This window comes from Lutra lutra, chromosome 3, assembly GCF_902655055.1.
Source record: "Lutra lutra chromosome 3, mLutLut1.2, whole genome shotgun sequence".
Taxonomy (NCBI): Eukaryota; Metazoa; Chordata; class Mammalia; order Carnivora; family Mustelidae; genus Lutra; species Lutra lutra.
Genome location: NC_062280.1, coordinates 43,365,428 through 43,379,486, shown reverse-complemented (window position 1 = coordinate 43,379,486; position 14,059 = coordinate 43,365,428). Strand labels below are relative to the sequence as shown.

The 14,059-nt window shown below is 47.3% G+C and overlaps 1 protein-coding gene across 11 annotated transcripts in view; it reads right to left on the bottom strand.

Annotated features, from left to right (window-relative positions):
* AGAP1 (ArfGAP with GTPase domain, ankyrin repeat and PH domain 1) overlaps positions 1–14,059 on the bottom strand; it is a 520,173-nt gene that overhangs the window by 88,634 nt on the left and 417,480 nt on the right. For 8 of the 11 annotated variants that reach the window (XM_047721458.1, XM_047721459.1, XM_047721462.1 and 5 more), the window contains one exon: positions 6,940–7,017. The exons of the other annotated variants lie outside the window; for them this stretch is intronic. In XM_047721458.1, coding sequence (XP_047577414.1) covers positions 6,940–7,017 — 78 coding nt within the window. The remainder of the gene's footprint in view (positions 1–6,939; positions 7,018–14,059) is intronic. 11 annotated transcript variants of the gene reach the window in all.

Here is a 14,059-nt window from a genome sequence, read left to right as displayed (position 1 = left end):
TTTTTTTTCCCCATTACCAAGCGAGCATAGAAATCGGTTTCTCCCAGTTTCTGCCTGAAACTCTACATTGTCTTTTCTTCATGTCCTTCCAATTTTGTGGTCCTCTCCGGGAACGAGCTTCCTTCTCCTGCTCTTCCTGCTCTGCCACCTGCCAACTGGGAGCCCATCCCACCCTTTGATCTCAGCTTCAAGCATGAGGGAGGCACGAGGCTGGCCTGGGATGACAGAGGCGTGCTGTCCCTCCCTTTCTTTTGCCAGGAAAGACATCCATAACGGATCCTGAAGAGCCTGATGCAGCCTCAGAATCCTTCCTAACGCAACTCTGCACACAGCCATGGTCAGCTGGTCCAAGTTGGAAACAGGGAGGGGATGCATTTGCCGTTCTGCCCCCTCTTCGGGTCTACCACAATCTACACACGGCGAGATCACTCGTGGTTACAACGTATGCAGCCCCAGGCTTTTAAGTTAATTTTTTGAGCCATGCATTTTGTAAAATACTGAGATATTTCTGCTTTCAAAGCATATATCACATAGGCACGTGGTCTAGATCTTTTACTTCATTACGAAAACCACATGTGTTTAAGGTTTCAGCCAAACCCACCATAATATAAAAAGTCAGTTTCTATTAATTTTCAGTATTTCTCCCATTTTCATAGGACACAATAAATGTGAAGGAAAGCCTGAAGAATATGGTCTAGGGTTGTGCAGAACCAAGACCTATGGTCACTAAATAATACATAGAAAAACACTCCCTCCTCTTGCTCCAGAAGTTAATTTTAAGCAGAAAAGAAAAAACAAACAAACAAACATTATTTCTGCTCATTATGAACACACTCAGTTTGTGGTATTTAGGTAAATATTTTTGCAAACTCTGAATTAGGTAAATATCTTTGTTTAGCCCAGAGTCCAACAGAGGTGTTGTACTGTGGCTTAATTTAGGACATGAGCAAAATTAATTCTGCGAAGAAGCGAATCCCCAGGGGGAAGTCACAAAGTTAGGGATGTTAACGGCTGTTGTCATGGGAAGATTCTCTTATTTTCCAAACACATTAGAGAGAGCCAGGAGAGCAGTCTGAGAGCTGGGCACCATGAAACTCTGTTCTATCAGCTTTGGCTTCCAAAGGCATTTCTTAAATTAGGAAAGTACCTAAGACAAAGCTCCTGAAAAAATATAAACAGATCCAAAACTGTGACACTTTAGGATGGAGAAGACAGATGCTCGAGCATCTTCCTGGCACCTGTTTATGGCCGAGGCACTGCAGGAAAGCCTGAGGCCCAAGCTCTTGGTTTAGAAAGAGAAAGGGAGCCCAGAGGTATCTGTTTTGACTTATGTGGTTCCTAAGCAGTGCTCTGCACATTTATCATTTGTTACTCATTCTAGTTGATGTTCGTCACTTTCCAGGGTCCCCAATCTCCTGGTGGAAGGCGTGTGTGGGCTCTGCTGTGCTGGGCGGGCCCTGTATTGCCCCTGGGGCTGCCCCCATCTACTGCTGGCTGTGGGGTTGGTTGACAGTGTCTTGGTCACCCTTTGAAAAGCTGATGGCTGGAAAGACAAGTACCCTCACTTCCCTCCCCTAAAAGTCAATTCTGGAGTTACTTTCCAAGAAAGGATCTCCAATCTTAATTGATATGCAGGAGTTCTTAATCTGTGCCATTCATCACTGAGCAGCGTCTACCTTAGCCGATTTTGCCCTCAACTAATACACTCAACAGGCCTAGAAAATAGTGCCATGGATACTCTCCACGGACTGTGTTCTTGGAGTGATCTGCCTATTAAGTAAGTCTAAGAATTTCACTGTGACCCTGTGTTCACCCCGACCGTGGGCCCAGCTCTGCAGTCAAGTCATTTCTTCTCCAGTCATCCTTCCAAGTAGGTTTCATTGTGTTCATTCTGGGGGAAGAAAACAAGGCAGGGGAAGGACAGACCCGGCAAGTCATCGTAACCCACACAGTTGGGAAGTAGCAGAACTGGGATCTGCTCAGGCGTGTCTGTTCCCAAAGCCAAATTTCTGTGTTTGATGACTGCTTTGAGGATGACAGTGAAGGGAGAGGGGTAGCTTTCAAGGTCTGGAAAAAACGAGGTTTGATTTTCAATCCCCCCTCACACTTTCAGGGAAACATCTCTTGCTGAATCTCTGCTCCTTGCCATGTCCACGTTTCTCAAGCTCTGAGTTTTCCTTGATGACGGGACCGGTGGTGCTCTGGCACAAGGCATGGACAATAGCAGCATGTGTGGACGCTGAGTGACCTTCCTCTGGATATGTTAGTGTGCCATCTCCACAGCCTGCAGACAGGGGACCGAGGTGCCGTGGAGACTCCGGAACTGGACCCCATCTGGCTCAGGAGTTGGGGCTGAATAAGCGCAGTCTACACCACTGCTCACAAATACGCAGTGTGCAGAACCTCTGATCGAGCATCACCGTGGGGCTGCAGGTGTCCGAAGGACTCACAGTGGCAAGCTCTGTGTCCAGGTGTCGAAGGCAGCCTCAGGCAATGAGCCCGGAGGTCAGGGCTGGATGCAGACACCAAAGGACACAACAGGTCACATCCATAGCGGCAGAGCAGCCTCGTTCCCCTCCCTGTGGTGAGGGCCATCGATGGAGGTCACAGCCTGAGCAGGGAGTCTGTGCCTCTCTGCTCGAGCCTCCACTTGCCCAACACCTGTTATGGAGCCCACGGGTTCAGGCTGTGGCTCTGACCTCAGGGCCCAGCCCAGTGGCCACCTGCCAGGGTGCTTTCTGGGGGCACATGATCGCCCCTCCCCACACCTCAGTTTCTCCTTTTGGGAAATGTGGAGCATACAAGCCTCCCCCTTGGGCTTCCTGGGAATCCCAGGGCAGGATGCCAGGAAAATGCTCAGTGCTGCAGTCCATTGTGGCTCCTGTTGAATCCCGGAGACAGTGAAGCCTTTCCTGACCCCCTCCACTGTGTGTCGAGCTTCACTCTCCACTAACCCGCAGGGCACCCCATACCTCCTCTGGAATGAATATTCCCTCACTCCATGCCAGAGTTTTCGTCCAACATCCCTTGTCTGACTGCAAGCCCTTCCCCCTTCCCTCTGCCCCAGACCTGCGCAGGACAGGGACCTGAGACCTGGCAAGCTTGTCACTATCTCAGCCGCGAGTGCATAAGCATGAGCTGGTCATCTGTTTGCCTTGACCTGAAGGAGAAAGATATTTCAGCACCACGACTGGGGGCATCAGGTGCTGGACAGGGACTGTCCTGGCTATCCGGTGCAGGAGGGACACAGATGGAGGTCTGAGGCAAGCCGCCGTGCTGGCTGGTGCTCTCCAAATGGCTTGTATCCCTCTATGTGGGGCCCGTTTGTGACCACATGCCAGGGACCTCAGGGTCCCTCCGTTTGGCCCGCTGTGGCGCGGGGAAGCTGTGCAAACAGGTTTCACAGACCCATCTCGGGCAAGTCCCAGATCCACAGAAATGTACCCTGAGACGGGATTGAACAGAGACTCAGGCTAATATTGAACCTGGCTGGGACCTGGGTGTGAGCATCACCTATACTACAAAGTGGCTTGTTCAGCTCACAAAATGAGGGTGGGCCTGGCACCCCAAGAAACACCCCTTGTGCCCCAACACATCTTTCCTTTACCCATTTATGCTTTATCACATCCTGGAAGAGTTCTGTTCTGTCTTGCAGAGGACGATAATCCCACCTGTCTCTGGGTGGGCGGAGGAAGACAGTGCAGGGACCCTGTGTGGCCCTATTCTGGGGTGCTGCTGCGCACACACTTCCCACAGGCCTTCCTTCTACAGCGCCCTTGACACAGCGCCCACTTTCTGCTCAGCCCTCTCTATTCTTCCTCCGAAAGACGCTGACCTCGGACCTGAACATTCCCGAGTCTGGCTTCAGCCGCCTGATGCGGACGTGGTTCTCCCTTGGGCTCGGAGGCAGCGATGAACTGGAGAATCCCATCATCAACAGATCTTCCATCCCATTTCACAAACCTCTGAGATGGCAAAATGAAAGTTCTTTCTTGTTGAAGGAACTGAAATTTCACCAACCTTGGCAGGGTTGAATTTTTATAAAGTAACAGAGATGTAAAAATTAGTCTAATACACATATATAGAAACATCAGGTTTCCGTTTCGGTTTCTGAGATAACTAACCCTGATGGACAGAAAAAAGTAGAAAAGAGCACATTTTTGTTTGTTTTCTAGTCTTGGGTATTTCCGTCATCAGTTCTGGGTAATCTGTCTTACCTGCTCCCATCATCTATCTATTGACCTGTTCCATGAGGATCCAGGAGTAGGTCCTGGAGTTGAGCTGTCTGGGCATGCATTCTGCCTCTAGAACTCTAATTTCCCGTCTCCAACAGGATACCTACCAGCAGGGTACCATGTGGATTTGCTGAAATAATTCAGGCCAGGGGTCAGGAATGAGTGGACACAGGAGAAAAAGGGTTTTAGAGTGAGATTACCAGGTCCAAATTCCAGTCCTGCCTGTCTCCCGCCAACCTGAGTCTCCAGGCAAGCCCAAAACACCTGAGCTGCACTCCCTGGATCTGGAAAGGGGGATGCAGGTGCCCCGTCCCAGGTCATGCTGAGGCCTGCTCAGAGGTATGGACGCGCTCCTCGTATGGTGCCTGGCTCACAGTGCATGCCCCTCCCTAACTCCCAAAACTTGTTGGAGTTGGAAACTGAGTTGGAAACTCAGTTTCCAACTCTCTCCCCAGGGATCTTGGGAGTCAACTCTCCTTCTGGTGTTTTGGAGGGTACCTCTGAATACACTATACAAAGAGGCCAGTTTAAAAAATACTCCGTCTGGGGAGGGTACATTTAGCAGATCACTCAAGGCCTCAGGTGATAACCAACCTTGAAATGTTCAGGGTATGAATTTTCATAAAGGATCATCTTATAGAGAGAGAATATATGATGACATCACACAGCAAAAGACTGGAGGTCAGAAAGGCATTTTGAGAATTTATATAATTACATGAATTCAGGAAAACATGACTAAAAGTGGTATGAAATGAGATGGTGTGCTTATAGAATTACCAAACAAAGTAAAGGAAGAATAGTCATGTCACTTAATTGAAGATTCACAGATGTAACTCAACGCCGAATGGAAATGAGAGAAAATGGGAGGGAGGATTGGCTTGATGGTCATTATTTACTCCAGTACCCCCGGGACTGCTTGCAGCAGCTGCTGGCAGTCGACCAAGGGCCTGGAGATGCAGCCTCATCTGGTGTTTGGACTCCTGGGAGCTGCACACATCACTGTCCGTCCCCAGCCAGGACAGCCAGGCAGGGCAGATGCCACAGATTACCTGGTCGGTCAAGGTGAGAAGCTCCCACTTCTGCACATCACCACACCTGTCGGGGGCTACAGCCCACCAGTGTCTCCAGGAAGGGCTGTCAGCAAGTCCCAGGGGGAACTGTCTGTCCACCTCCTCACTGTCCCCCAACTTTATATATGACCACATGGAAAACCAGACGTGCCTTTTTTTTTTTTTTGGAAGGCCAGGAGTCAATAAACAAATTTGTCATGACAAATGCATACACACACAAAAGAAAAACAAATCTGAAAAGGACACAGGGAAAAGAAATGATATGCAGCCTAAGTTGAAAAACTAACACTAAAAAAATAGTGAAAGAGTATATTTAACACCCTTAAAAACAAGACAAAAAAATCATACTGCGTGTGACCGCTCATAAAATTCTATTATTTTTCCCTCTCATTTTGTCTTTCTTGAATGAATGCTTTGAAAGAAGATACCAAGGGGGGGGGTCAAGCCCCACTGGTACCTTAACAGATGACAATTTCCCCTTGAGGAATGAAAAAAAAATTATGATTAAAAAAATAGGTCCTTAACAAGCCATTGTGAAAATGTAGTTTTGTTTTCCAGATTCATTTTTTTTTTTCTGGCTGAGAGCAGGGCTTTCAGCAGCAAGACAGGAGTAATTGTGGAAGGAAGAAAAAGAGGATGGTGATATAAATCAGCAAAGGTTAATGATCGGGATGTGAAGAGAGGGACTTGTTTACAGAAATAGCGTGCAATTTAAAATTTACAAGAGATTTAATGCCACTACTTGGCAATCGCTAAAATCAACAGCCCAGAAAACAGTGACATTAAGAAAAATATTACAGTTATAATCATCCCCAAATAAGTCAATTAGTGTTAGGGCACGAGCTTGCGATTACTTGACCCATTTGGCTTGCACTTAAGTGAAAAAAAATGTCCCCCTATTATACCAAGATCGCTGGATTGTGACCTATTTTGCATCGTACACATCGTACACCACCCTCCCGCACAAGCGCTTGGGCGGATGGTGGTTTTCCTTTGCCTGGCATCAAAATAATTCTGACCCTTGACATTTGTAATCATAAAAAAAAAAAGGCAATTTATAATTGTGTTGTTCAAATGAAGGTGGGAAAAATTCAATCTGCTATTATACAAAAGCAGTGGCGGCTGTCTCCAGTGGAGAAAGCAATGCAAGTCAATTTGTGAACTTTGGCACCAGACGACCTTTAGAAACACAACAATATACTGAATTTACAAGCAATAGCAGCCCATGCAAATGACCCGGGCCGGCCGCCTCTGGATTAGAGCCTCACAGAGCATTATGGAGTATGCGTCCACAAAACAAATTAAGACTGTGACTTAAATGTCACGGCACACTATTGTATTTGGCTACAGATCATTACACCTGATACTCACACTTTTAAAAACTGTAATAACTTGGGAAATATTACATTGAGTGCCCGCATGTATAAAGGGAAAGAAAAAAGAGGAGAAAATAGGTTTCTGAAGTAATTTAAACATCACTACTCTAGGACTGAAGCGAAAGGTCAAAATTTAAGTAAGCTGAAAGGAACACGAATGGCAAAACCAGGCACACGGACGGGAGATGGAGAGACGGCGGGGATGAGTCCGCGAACACAACGAGGGGGCATGCGGCTCCAGGCGGCGCGTGGCGTTACCTTCAGTGTTGGTGCTGCTGCTGCTGTAAATATTTCGCAGGCTACCAACACGGTTTAGTTTCCAAGCCTTGCGTTTGGCTGCATCCCGAGAGCAAGGGGAGGGAGGGGGGGGGAAAGAGAGGAAACAAAAAGGAAAAGAAAACAAATGAAAAGGGGAGAAAAGAAATGTCAAAGCAGCTTGTGACGTCAGCCCTGAGGTGGCACATCCTGGGAGGCAGGTGGGTGTTGGGCCTCACACCCCCCATTCACCCATGCTGTCCCCCCCTCCCCTGCAGAGCTCAGGAGCAGGCAGGGGTGGGCTAGCCAGTGTCATTAGATTTGTACAAAATCAAACAACCAGGCAAGGAAGTCCGTGCATCCTTTTCACCCTGCTGGGCTGGACACGTGGCTCCTCCAAATGGTGCCATGCTGGCCTTCTCCTTGGCGACGGATGGCGTCTCTTGAAGGAGCTATGATGCCAGCAGCCATTAGCCCTTTCATCTGGCAAAGCACTGGGAGCATGTCTAACCAAGAGCCCCTGGTGGTTAGCAGTTTGCATGTGTGCTGCAGAAGGGAGGTCTACAGCACCCAGAGCTACCCACGGAGAAGCTGTCTCTCCCCACACCTATTTTGATCTGGAGAGTAGCCTGTACCAGCAAAACCGCTAGCATCTTGCTGTCATCAAAGGGTAAAGTCCCTTCTCCTTCCTATGGGGGCTGCTGGAGGCTCTGAATGGAGCTCCAAGGAACCCAAAAAAACATGCACCTCAAGCTCTCAGCTCGCCCAGGAAAGCATCCCAGGGGAAAAAAAAAGACAAATAGTGAGTTACCCACAGAAAAATCCTGGGCTTGGGAGGGAAATGCAGAACGAATTTAACAGTGTGTGCGGTGTCCTGGGAGGTGGGTGGGAGGGATCCCCAGCCTTCTCAGACACTCTTTTCCAGGGACACATTCTCAACTCACCAAGCCCCCAGCCCACCAACCATATACTCGGGCCAGCAGACACCCGTGGTAGAGAGGCTGGTTCCGGCCAGCCCTTCAGAGGAGACAGTTCACAAACTTCGAGAAGTTCCCGAAGTAGGGCACACTGGACCGGCCCTCTCTCTCCACCACCACAGCCAGGAAAAGAAAGTGGTCCAACCTGCTGGTAGGGCCTCTTCTGGAAAACCGTTCACTGCGGGTAGGGAAGAAGCGCTCGTTCATCTGGGAAGGCAGGTGTTTGCATTGCCACAGGGTGTCTGCAGCACACTGTGGGAAACTGGGCCAACCCCGAGACCAGGGCAGGCTGGCCGGGAGTCCCTCACACCCCACTGTATTCCTGACTTAGGACAGGTGGGCTCTTCTGGCCCGCAGTCAGGTCCAAGGCTCAATCTCAAAGGGTGCATGCAGTTCTGGTGGCCGGCACGTGACCCATAGTGATGACCAGGTCCTCATGAGTAGTTGCACCGCGGACCTGAATCTCCAGCACTTCTGTGCATATTGGACTTATTTGGAGAGTGCAAGGTAAGCTACGTGTAAGAAATAGGGATGTTTCAGGAAGCAAGCACAACTCTGAGACACATACTGTATATTCAGGACGCAAATTCTGTGTTCCTGATGAAAACAAAAACCGAGCTGTAACTTAGCTGTCACCCGATCTAAAACGAGAAAAGAGTAAGCCATAACTAAACCTCAGAATGACTTTGCAGCTTGAAAACTGACAATTAACAAGAACTGTAATCTCCAAAGTCGTGGTGACCCGGACTCCTCCTGCAATAGATGGTCTGGATGTAATCTTATGTGCCTGGAGGAGCTCCCCTTGTCTCCGCACCCCCAAGGCTATCAACTACCTACAAGGGGTCTGTCCCAGGGGTGAGCACACCTGGCAAAGAGAGCTAACCGCTGCAACCTGGCAGCACAAATGTCCCGACTTCTGGACCAAGCCAGTCACAGTTTTCCGATGTTTACTTTAGAAATGTTCAATACATGTTTACCTGCTTCCTCAGGTAGAGCGGGTGCTTCTGTAGAATTAATTTTGTGTTTAATCATTTCAACAGATGAAGCTGTGGTGTCTTGGCCCATGTTTCACAAGTTCCAGAAAGTAGTAATTGCAAAAGAGGCTCAGTGTAAAACCTACCTCTTTCTCAAACATTTACATATAAATAGGCCTAGTCTGGGCTGGGCACCGCTCTGGAAGGGAGGGATGCTCAGCGCAGACCTCTTCCCTCGCCTGCTTTATACCCTGCATTTTTCACTCCCATTGCCCATTATCATACGGATGTAGAAGCAGGAAGTGAGTTCGCAGTCTGGTTTTCTATTAACCTATTGATGAAATAATCAATTTTAATGTGTAAAATGTCATGCCTTTTTCTTCCCCTTAAACAAATGGACTTTTTCTGGAGGATACCAAGGTCCTGATCTGTGCATTTGTCTCCTGGGGCATTGACTGCTCTGGGTCCACTTGTTTCGAAGCTTCTCAAAGAGAAAATACAATCATATTATCATTGATAAAAATCTCCAGGTGTGCACACGGCTGCTGCCTGGGCTCCCTTCTTAAGGAAATGGAGACACTGCCCTGAGCAGACACAGGAGCACGGCAGCGCACTTGCTGCTGGCTGGGCGCCCTGTACCATGCCACCCCAAGCTGTGCCACTGCACACCATGCCACCCCACACCATGCTACAACCACGCCCTCTGGGGGATACTTGAAGGCTTCCTGTGGACTAGTTCAAATCTCTGAATGTTCTGGGTTATCTTTATTTTAATGAGCAAATTTATTCTTTTTTTTTTTTAATTTTCAGGGGTACAGTTTCTTCCACTTAAACACAGGTTAACTTATTTTGATTTTGTCACTCCTGTTCCTTCTCACAAAACTACTGTTTTAGTGTCAGAATCTCACATTACTGGACAGAAGGATGGCAGGTATGAGCTGCTGTGGGTATTTCCATTCTGCTGCTGGGTTCACTGGATATGCAAGTCTCTTCTCTAAAGGATTTTCAGTGCCTCTTGTGGCTGTTTAAACAACACAATGTCCCCGCACAGTCTTAAATGTCGAGAACACAAATGCAAACCTCAAAGGACACACAACCCTCCAACATGTAATTTCAGAAGTAAGGCAAACTAACGGTCAGCCTGAATGTAGATAGTAAGACTGACTTCTTCTCAGTTTAGCCTGCGAATTAAATGGGATGTTCTGAACCCCAGCTTGGGTCAGCAGGGCCTGGGGAAAGGACGCCAATGTCTCCCCACAATGGCATCAAAACGTGAACTATGAGCTCACGGCGAATACCAGATTGTTACATGAATGCCACATCAAGAGGCAGTACGTGGGACACATGGCTGATGGGTTAAGAGTTATGACAGAGAAGGTCGTAGAACTCATCATTATATGGGTTGGAATGTGTTTCCTAACATTGAAAAGATCAAAATTTTTAAAAAGACATGGTAAGAGAGTAGGGACTCATCCTCTGAACTCTAAGACAGAAAGCCTCCTGCCTTTTAGTAACAGTGGTATTGTCATCGTCCCCCTACGATGAACGAAGAGCCCCCTGGCATAGGAGCACAGAAGAAGCACTGATTCACATTAGCAGAGTGAGTTTATAAGGTGATCTTCGAATTACAAAGACAGACAAAGAGAGGTGACTGCAGGATCTATGATACCCAAGTCCTAAGGCTGACAACTGTATGAGCGTATGCCCCCTGGACGTTGAGGAACACGGCCCTTCCAGAAAGCTGCCCCAGAGAGATCTACATTCCGAGTGACTGGTCTTCTTCAGTAGCATGTGCCACACTGCCAGGTGGGGTGGCTGTGACCCAGCTCATCTGGGTCTCAAATGCTCCTTATCCTGAGTCCTACATCTAAAGACGGGAGGTGGGCATTAACTTCAGTTCACAGAATATTTCTTTAAGGTAAGGTCTGAGAGTTATAAATGATGAATTCTGCATCCAGAAGTCCAAAATGAGATATGACACAATACACTCAACTCATAATTACTAACAGATAGTCACAATCTTTTCAAAGGAGAGTGAGCGAGGGCGAAAATGTGCAAATTAGGGCTTTCTACTAAGTTAGAGTAGCTGGAATCATTTAGAGTTAACAACTCCCAGTTATGACACATCTCCCAATTTTTGCAAGCTATACCTTTTCATAGGAGTTCATACGATGATCATGAGGGACTTACAGATTTTATTTTAAAGAAAAAATTGTTATTTTGTTTCTATAAGCAAAGAAAAAAAATTCCTGTTTTTTTTTTAAACTACAGCATGTGAACAAAAAGCTGAGAACTGATCACACGCAGAGTTCCAGCAGGAGAATTTTGGACTGGCTCTTTATACAGGGAATAAAAATACTCCTTAGTCTGTTGGCATGCTCAAACAAGCAGGGTCTTTTCCTAAAGTCTTCCTGCATCATTGTAGCAGAAGACCACAGACTTATATTAATGTCACCTATGGTCTCCTTCTGACAGCGCTCTTTGCTGATTAGATAAATACTCCTCAGATAGCTGATTAAAAAATGATGCAGCCGTGAGCTTGTATGTCCAAGCCCTGTCAGCCATGTTGGATGTCCAAGTGCACATGAATTACATCCCTGGCGTGAACCGAACAGGGCCGGCTAAATGAGGCACGCTGTAGCCCTCAGAATCAATTATGAGAACGAATAGGATCTTTTTACCTACATGGAGGAAGGGGTTGGGACGGAGAAGGTGTGTCACTCATTTCTAAGAATGTCTTGTCTCCAAACGAAACAAATAACCCCCTGCATTCATACGAGGGGCTGTAAGCTTGTAGCTCTTACAGAAGCCAAATGATAACCTTGTCAGACAGCACCCCTCCCAGTCCACACCAGACGTGTATTTATTTATTTTTAAAGAGGCCATCGGTATAAATGCCACTTGTGCAGAGGGGAGTGCCTCTGCTCCTCAGAGCCTTCTGGGACCGGGACGCTAGATAAAGAGCATCCCCCAGGAGCCCCCGTGGGCAGCCGTGGGTCTGGCTGGGGCTCTGTGTCACTTCCAGTTTCGCGCGCCCAGCACCCTGTGATCTTTTGTTGGTGGCGATTTCATTGTGAGGTTAGAGATTGTAGATTTCTTTTGTCCTGGCCATTTAAATGTTCATTTGCTCAACAAGACTGTAAATGTTCTGTTCTCTTATAAAAAGGCAGTGTTTTTTTTTTTTTTTTTTTTTCCTACAAGATGCAACCCCGAAGATTCCTATGCACTGGGAACTCACTCCTTGAGCTGTGAAGGGGCTTGACATAACGGTCGCTTCCTAGAGGCTGCCACACAGAGAAGTAGTCATGTTGAAACGTCCATTAAAAGGGCCTTTGAGAGGATTAAACAAAACCGGAGGCCAAGCAAATATAGGACGTCCACTCAGGAAGCAAAAGAACTTCATCGTTGCCAGTTTCTAGCAAGACGGGAGCTAGCTAATCAGGAGCTCCAGAACGCAGAAGATAAAACACCCAACTAAAGAAAACCCTGAAATTAAGTCACTGACCCTTAATTATAAAATTTTAATTCAATTTCCAATAACTCCTAATGGCTTTCTTTATAGCAAATACAATTTCCGTAGGGGTGGCTTCTTTAACGCTGCTAGGAGAGGCGAACCGCCAAGGGCTTCTGCATAGTGGTTAATGCAGATGCACACAGAAAATACCATTAACCCCAGAAAACAGCGAAAATAAAAACTAAGCGAAAGCTCCGGGATACACCATAAAACCAGAAGTTCCAATTAGGTGGAGAGCCGGCTTTCCTCATGGCCTAGAAACACACTGCATTGCAGGGCAAGGGTTCAAGGGCACCCAAAATTAATTGGGTATTTCAGTACGATGCCAAGAGGATGACTTTTAACAGGGACTAGAATAAAATAAGAGCTGAAGTTGAGTACAATTTCGTGATAAATCTCGGTGTAGATCTTGGGTTTGGCACAGTCTCAGAGGGAGAGTGGAAACACATCAGTATATGGTATTAACTTCTTTCCCTGTCTTCATGGAGCAGCTATTCAATTTGAGGAGGAAAGGCTTTTTTGGGGGGGGAGAGTGGGGGTGACTTGTAAGGATCATATGGACAAGGGGGCCCCGCTTCACTCTCCTCTGGATGATTGTCGAGCTAATGCGCAGTGCTGGGTCTCCAGCTTTCTCTAGGTCTAGTTACTCTGGGAATGGCATTTCGTGTTACAGGGCATTCCAAACAGAAACAAGAAGCAAACCAAATTCTCACTTAGGACAAAATGAGGTGCAAATGAGTTTTGCCAAGATGAATGATGTGTGTACGGAATACACCTTTTTTGAGATGGGTTCAACTGTGTTCACGCAGTCAAGTGTGATGGGGTAAGGGTTCTGCCCAGCTCCATCTCCCAGCCCCTCTCCAAGGGCCAGCCCCAGAGGGCCAGCTCAGGGCTTGAGGAAGTGGGTGGCAGGAGAAGGGCCAGCCACACTGGGAGGGAGGGGGAGGCTGGGCAGCAGGCTGCCTGAGCGGCTTACCAAGGGAAGGAGTGATAATGGGAAACATTCATCCCCCCCCACCTCCCACCCCTGCTTTCCTTTCTTCTTCATTTTTTCTTCCCAATCTCCTCCAAGAGAATGTACCGCAGGCTTTTCTTTGGATTTTTTTTTAAACATAAATTCTTTCTCAACAATTCCAGAAAAAATAGTTTTTTAATAAAACCTTGAATTGCACTATCATATTTCAAAGGCGATGACCAGTTAAAGCAACTAATCAAAGGCGTAATTATTTGATGACGGCTGCCTGCACCCCTTGCAGGGCTATAATTGAGGGGCTGTGATCACTGGACCACCAGCTTCCACCATGGCGGATGCCGCATTTGATCTGCCATCTTTGTAGCTGACTTCCTACACCTGCCTGAGTGAAACAGGACACTTCTTCAGGGCTTTTTCGCCCGTCACAGTCCCCACAGACATAGGCTATGTGAATCCGAGAAGACTAGCAAAAATATCTTCTAGGAAACATTTGTAACCTTTGGCATTTCAGGAGAATTTCCCCAGAAATTCCTAACAGAATTCTGATCTGTAGCTTCAGAAACCACGGAAGCTGTGAGATAGGCGGGTATGTATTTAGTCGATGGGGTACAAAGAGCAGAGGGACAGACAGAAGAATTCTAAACTTTTGATTCTTCTTGCTACCATGGACATGAATGCTTCGAAA